The sequence below is a fragment of the Theropithecus gelada genome, chromosome X, assembly GCF_003255815.1.
Source record: "Theropithecus gelada isolate Dixy chromosome X, Tgel_1.0, whole genome shotgun sequence".
Taxonomy (NCBI): domain Eukaryota; kingdom Metazoa; phylum Chordata; class Mammalia; order Primates; family Cercopithecidae; genus Theropithecus; species Theropithecus gelada.
This window is the reverse complement of record NC_037689.1, coordinates 153,047,961-153,055,912: the sequence shown is the minus strand read 5'-3', so window position 1 is coordinate 153,055,912 and position 7,952 is coordinate 153,047,961. Positions and strand designations below refer to the sequence as shown.

Below are 7,952 nucleotides of genomic sequence, written 5' to 3'. Positions count from 1 at the left end.
AGCAAACTATCACAAGAACAGAAAACCAAACACCGCATGTTCTCACTCATAGGTGGGAACTGAACAATGAGATCACTTGGACTCAGGAAGGGGAACATCACACACCGGGGCCTATCATGGGGAGGGGGGAGGGGGGAGGGATTGCATTGGGAGTTATACCTGATGTAAATGACGAGTTGATGGGTGCAGTAGACCTACATGGCACAAGTATACATATGTAACAAACCTGCACGTTATGCACATGTACCCTACAACTTAAAGTATAATAATAATAAATAAATTAAAAAAAAAAAAAAGAATGTATATTATTAAAATGACCATAAGCCCAAAGCAATCTACAGATTCAATGCAATCTCTATCAAAGTACCAATGTCATTTTTCACAGAAACAGAAAAAACAATCCTAAAATTAGTATTTCAGGAACCAAAAAAGAGTCCAAATAGCCAAAGCAATCCTGAGCAAAATGGACAAAGCTGGAGGCATCACACTACCTGACTTCAAAACATATTACAAGGCTACAGTAACCAAAACAGCAAGGTTTGGTATAAAAACAGATACAAGGTCGATGGAATAGAATAGTGAAAGTCAGACATTGATCCACATAGTATAGCCACACATATATAGGCAACTGATTTTCAACAAGGGTGCCAAGAATGTACACTGGGGAAAGGATACTCCCTTCAATATATGGTATTGGGAAAACTGGATATCCATATGTGGAAGAATTACTGGACCTCTGTCTCTCATCACATACAAAAATCAACCAAGATAGATTAAAGACTTAAATTTAAGACCCAGAACTATAAACCTACTAGAAGAAAACATAGGGAAAACACTTCAGAACACTGGTCTAGGAAATGATTTTGTGGCTAACACCTCAAAAGGACAGGTAACGAAAAGAAAAATAGACAAATAGTACTATATTAAACAAAAAAAGCTTTTGCACAGCGAAGGAAATAATCAACAGAGTGAAGAGACAACCAGTTGAATGGGAGAAAATAGTTGCAAACTATTCATTTGATAAGGGAATAATATCCAGAATACATAACAAACTCAACAGGAGATATACAAATAATCCTCTTAAAAAGTGGGCAGACGACATGAATAACCACTTCTCAAAAGAAGACATACAAATGGCCAAAAGGTATATGAAAAAAATGTTCAACATCATAGAAATGCAAATAAAAGCCAAAATGAGATATCATGTTACCACAGCAGTTAGAATGGTTACTAAAAAGACACAAAATAACAGATGCTGGCTAGGATGAAGAAAAAAAAAAACAAAAAACACTTACACACTGTTGGTGAGAAAGTAAACTAGTGTAGCTACTATGGAAACTAGTGTGGAGATTTCTCCAAAAACTAAAAATTAAACTACCATATGATCCAGCAATCCTACTACTGGGTATTTATGCAAAGGAAAAGAAACCAGTGTATAAAAGGGATCTGCACTTGCATATTTATTGCATCCCTATTCACAACAGCAAAGATATGGAGTCAACCTAAGTGTCCATGAATGCGTGAATGCATAAAGAAAATGTAGTATATAAACACAATGGAATACTATTTGACCATGAAAAAGAATGAAGTCATGTCATTTACAGCAACATGGATGTAACTGGAGGTTATTATGTTAAGTGATATAAGGCAGGCATGGAAAGATAAATATCACATGCTCTTACTCACATGTGGGAATTAAAACAGTTGATCTCATGGAGGTAGCCAATAGTGTAATAGATACCAGAGGCTATGAAGGGTGTGGGTATGCGGGGCAGAGCAGGGAATATGAGAGGTTGGTTAATAGGTACAAAAATACAGTTAGATAGAAGGAATAAGTTCTAATGTTTGACAGCAGAGTAGGGTTCACTGAAGTTAACAACAGTGTATTATATATTTCAAAATAGCTAGAGAGAGAATTTGAAATGTTCCCATCACACAGAAATTATAAATTATTGAGCTGATGGACACCCCAAATATCCTGACTTGATCAGTCTTTACATGTAACAAAATATCACACGTACCCCATAAATGTGTACAAATATTATGTATCAAGTAAATAAAAGACACTAGACAGCTAGCTCTCTTTTCCTTGCCCTGTGGGAGAACAGAGAGAGAAAATGCAGTCTGCAAGCCAGAAAGAGAGCCCTTACCAGAACCTGACCGTACTGGCACCGTGATCTTGCACTTCTAGCCTCCAGAAATGTGAGAAAATAAATTTCTGTTGTTTAAGCCACTATGTCTATGGAATTTTGTTATGGCAGCCAGAGCTAAGACAAATGATCTCAATTAATAACCTAACAACTTAACTTTCCACCTTATGGATCTAGAAAAGAAGGGTAAACTAAATCCAAAGCTAGCAGTGGGAAGGAAATAAATATTAGGGTGAAAAAATTAAACAGAAAAACTATAGAAAAAAATGTATGAAACCAGAAGTTGGTTCTTTAGAAAGATCAATAAAATGGACAAACCTTTACATAGAATGACCAAGTAAAACAGAGAGAAAACTCAAATTACTAAAATCAGGAATGAAAAAGGAGACATCACCACCAAACTTACAAAATGAAAAGGATCTTAGGGAAATTCTATGAACAGGAGTATGTAAATAAATTAGGTAACTTAGATGAAATGCACAAATTCCTAGAAAGATACAAACCGCTAAACAGACTCAAGAAATAAAAAATCTGAATAGAGCTACAGCAAGTATAGAGACTAAATCAGTAATTTTAAAACCTCAGGCTGGGCACGGAGGCTCATGCCTGTAATCCTAGCACTTTGGTAGGCTGAGGCAAGTGGATCGCTTGAGCCCAGGAGTTTGAGACTAGCCTGGGCAACATGGCAAGACCTTGTCTCTACACAAAAACCAAAAAACAAAAATTAGCCGGGCGTGGTGCCACATGCCTGCAGTCCCAGCTGCTCGTGAGGCTTAGGTGGGAAGATTACCTGAGTCTAGGAGGTCAAGACTGCAGGTAACTCTCCCACCAAGGGAATGAAAGAGGAATTAGAGAGGATTGTGTCACTGCACTCCAGTCTGGGTGACAGCGAGACCCCGCCTCAGGAAACAAAAACAAAACCAAAAAAACTTCACACAAAGAAAAGCCCAAGCCCAGGTGGCTTCAGAGGTGAATTCTACCAAACATTTCAAGAAGAATTAATACAAAACTTTCACAAACTCTTTCCAAAATAGAAGAAAAGGGGAACACTTCTTGACTCATTCTATGAGCCCAGCATTACCCTGGTATCAAAACCAAACAAAGACATCACAAGAAAAGAAAACGACAGACCAACAACTCTTAAAAATACAGACATTTAACAAATCCTCAACAGACTACTAGCAGTATGAATCCAATAATATGCAAAAAGGACTATACACCATGATGCAGTGTGATTTATTTCAGAAACACAAGGTTGGTTTAATATCTGAAAATCAATTATTATAATATATCATATTAATAAAGAACAAAACCATCATTTCAATAGATGTAAAAAAAGTTGACAAAATCCAACACTGTTTAATGATAAAATCACTCAACAAACAAGAAAAAGAAACTTCCTCAACCTGATAAAGGACATCTATGAAAAACCTCATACTTAATTGTGAAAGACTCTTCAAGATCTCCCTAAGAGCAGGAATAAGACAATGATGTCCACTCTTACCACTTCTATTCAACATTATACTGGAGGTTCTAGCTAGGGCAATTAAGCAATAAAAAGAAATGAAAAGCATCCAGATTGAAAAGGAACAATTAAAACTATCTCTATTCGCAAGTAGCATGATTCTATATAGAGAAAATCCTAAGGAAACTATTAAAAAGTTATTAGAACTAATAAATGAGAACAACAAGGTTGTATGATAGAAGACCAATTTACAAAAATCAATAAAATTTCTATACATTGGTACTGAACAATCCAAAAATGAAACAGAAAAATTCCATTTACAATAGCATCAAAAAAAAAAATACTTAGGAACAAGGCAAGAAGGATGTTAGAAGAGATATTGTTAAAGAAAAATTATTCTGATACTTGTTAAAAAATGGTAAGGCAGATTTTGAGATTACTGCAATAGAGGTCAAGGCTATCACAATGGAGGGGAGAGATTGAGCTCAACTCCTAATGCAACCAAGACCAGTGGGGATTTGTGGCCTATGAACAGAGTGAGGGGGTCAGAAGATGGAAAATTACTAAGAGGAGACATCAAGGGCAAGGGCATTCTCTCTAAACTGGCCTAACAGGATTCCTGCTAAAAGCTGGCTGGACTTATATATCAAATATAGGGGATGAGGAACTTGATCAAGGGTGGGGTATTAGCAGAATTCTTTGCTAAGACTTCCTTAGGCAGGCCAAGGATAGAGCCCAAGGATGAGACCTAGTTTAAAAGAGTGCTCAGAGGAGCTTGTCTAAAACTTGGTGAAGCAGAGTCTTTGTCATGTAAGACTTGCATACTGAAAACTATAAAACATTGTTGGAAAAAATTAAAGAAAATCTAAATGAATAGGAAGAAAGCCCATGTTCATGGATCAAAAGTTTAATATTGTTAAAACGGCTCCCCTAATTGATCTATAGATTCAACACAATCCCTATCACAATCCCAGATAGCTTTTTTTGCAGAAATTGACAAGCTCATCCTAAAGTTCAGGAAAATGAAAGGTACCCAGAATAGTCAAGGTAATTTTGAGAAAGAATAAAGTTTGAAGACTAATATTTCCTGATTTTAAAACTACAAAGCTATAATAATCATGACAGCCTGGTACTGGCATAAAGATAAATTGAACAGAATTGAAGGTCCAGAAATAAAGCCATACATCCATTGATAACTAATTTTTTATAAGAATGCTAAGATCATTCAACAGGGAAAGAAAAGCCTTTTCAGCAAATGGTTCTGGGACAACTGTATATACATACTCAAGATAGTTAAGTTGGATCTCTTCTGTATTCCATACATAAACATTAACTCAAAATAGATCACAGACCTAAATGTAAGAGCTAAAACTAGTCTTAGAAGAAAACAAAGGAGTAAATCTCCATGATCTTGGCTTAGGCAATGGTTTCTTAGATATGATATTCAAAGCACAAACAACTAAAGAAAAAAATAAATCAAACCTCATAAAAACTGTTGTGCTTCAAAGAACACCATCAAGAAAATGAAAATACAACCCACAGAATAGAGCAAAATATTTGAAAATCATGTATCTGATAAGGGTCTAGTATCCAGAATATATAAAGTACTCTTATAGCTCAACCATAAAAAGACAAATCACCCACTTAAAAACAACAAAGTATTTTTAAATAGACATTTCTCCAAAGGTAAAGAAAATATACAAATGGGCTATAAGCACATGAAAAAATGCTCAACATCATTAGTCACCAGGGAAATGCAAATCAAAATCACAATAAAATACCATTTCATTAGACTGGGTATAATCAAAAAAGATACACTTTGGCAACGATGTGGAGAAATCAGAATCCTCATACATTGCTATTAGGAATGTATAATGGTACAGTCACTTTAAGAAAGTTTGGCCCTTCCTCAAAATGTTGAAGAGTTGCCATGTGATCCAGCAATTCTATTCCTAGGTATGTAAACAAGAGAATCAAAAACATATATATATATATGCTCACACAAAAACTTGTACACAAATGTTCATAGCAGCATTATTTATAATAACTAGACCATGAACTAATGACTAGATACATAAAATACATTAATGCAATGGAATTATTAGTCATACAAGAGAAGTACTGATTTATGCTATGACATGAATGAACCTCACAATCATTATGCTAAGTGAACGAAGACACAAAAGGCCACATGTTACAAGATTCCATTTATACAAAATGTCAAGAATAGGCAAATTTATGAAGATGAAAAGGGAATTAATTGTTGCTTAGGTCTGAGAGTTGAGGAGAAATGAGGAGCAACTGCAAATGAGTACAGGGTTTCATTTAGGGATGATAAAAACGTTACAAAATTGATTGCACCAATGGTTGCACAATTCTGTGAATATAGTAACCACTGACTATACTTGAAATGGGTGAATTATATGATATGTGAATTATATTTCAATTAAGCTGTTAAAAAAATGAAAGGGAATTAACTGGGAATGTTCTTGTCACATTTTAAATTTGCTGTTTCTGTAACTCTAAAAATAAATAAGTCATTTAAAAGGAGTTGATTAAAAATGTTGATTTTTCTGGATACTTGATGCGACTGCAATAAATAATATTGTAGCAATTGTTTGCCTCCACTTTCAGGCAAAATAAATACATTTGGTGACCAAAAAAAAGAGTAAAACAAATAGTAGTTGTCTCAACAGATTCTCTTAGTCTCTATCTAGATATATAATTAAAACTAAAATCAAAGGAAATCACTTTAAATAGCTGAGACATACATATCATGAACCACGAAAATGTTTCCGCATTTTGATTGTTAATTCCATTCCTGATAATTAATCTCAAGAAAATAAGAAAAACATAATAGGCACAAAGACATAACAGTACTGTTACCGTAGCATAAACTTCTACATCAGTCCTACTTAACAGTGTTTGCAACTGGTTGACTAAGTCTCTAAGCATACTGTTCAGGCTAATTGACATTATTTTCATAGCAAGAGGGCCTCAACGAAGGAAGCACAACATTGATTGACATTCTTCAGCAAGCTCCTTATCTGGTTGCAAAACAGCACTCTGAGTAACACTGTGCTAAAGAACCCATGCATCCAAAATTCAGGCAAGGTTAGGTAACCTGTGATACATTAACTCAGCGAAATACTATATGACCAAACTGACCAAATTATTCTAAACTGCTGAATTATCATAAGGTTCTTAGAAATTAGTCTCGCTAAGCAAAGTAATAAATTTAGAATGAAGAATAGTTGCAAGGACAAAGAAGAAACCATTTGCACAAGCAGACAGTATCATAGGTGTCTCAGCTGACAATTAACTCCCAATGGTAAGAATAAGGAAGTGCTATTTTGGCTTCTCTAGAATAATTTGACCCCAGTCAAGTAATCTTTATTTTTGCCCACATGTATGAAACTATGCCATGAAACATACCTATGTTTCTGACCATGATTCCTTTCAGTTCATCCACTTGGGCTTGAGTCTCCATCACTTTGTCTAGGCCCTTATTCTCAGAGTGATGCTTCTATAAGAAAATAAGTTTTAACTTACGGTACCCAGACATTATTTACAATAGGAAAACATAAATAAAGGGAATAACAATTTACACTGAGGAATGCTATAAAATTATGTCTCTATTGATATAAAAGATACATGTCACTTCACTGGAAAAATGTTACAATACCCAGGAAAAAATACGGGCAGCATAAAAAAATGCTTCTATACAAACTATAAGTATATAGTCTAAAAATTACCTTATTTTAAATAAAATAAAAATAAATATTATATCAAATATACATGTGACTTATGGGGCAGAGATTTGGGGGCATATATAATCTGTGCTCAGACAAGGAAGAAAGGAGAAAAAAGACTGTAGTTGGGGCAGTGGGGGGAAGAATGCTGCAAAATCGTTCCCCACTTCTTGAGTATGATGAGGTAGGGGCTGGCCCAGCTTCTTAGCATCTGTTCTTGTATCTGCCAGGATCACAACATATAAACTATTTTTATTGGCTTCTCACAGGATCTAGAATCTAAGACACTGATAATTTATATTTTGAAATTATTATCCATAGCTAGCAATTACGGGATGCTTAATACACAATGTTCCAGTCATTTCATTGTGTTAAGTGCTTCAAACGGGATATTACTTAATCCACCCCAAAACTCTATGAAACGATGCTATTATTATCTCTATTTACAGATGAAAGAACAGGTAGAGATTTTGTTCAGAAGGTCACACAGATCTGGAGCTAATGACAAATTGGTTAATTTGAAAGTATTGTTTCTAGCTGACCCTATTTACTTTTGACTAAGCACTGGTATTTTTGTTGTTGGTA

The 7,952-nt window shown here is 34.9% G+C and overlaps 1 protein-coding gene across 3 annotated transcripts in view; it reads right to left on the bottom strand.

Annotated features, from left to right (window-relative positions):
* The window catches only part of VAMP7 (vesicle associated membrane protein 7), a 71,312-nt gene that overhangs the window by 45,046 nt on the left and 18,314 nt on the right, over nt 1-7,952 (bottom strand). For all 3 annotated transcript variants that reach the window (XM_025373210.1, XM_025373209.1, XM_025373211.1), the window contains one exon: nt 7,051-7,141. In XM_025373210.1, coding sequence (XP_025228995.1) covers nt 7,051-7,141 — 91 coding nt within the window. The remainder of the gene's footprint in view (nt 1-7,050; nt 7,142-7,952) is intronic.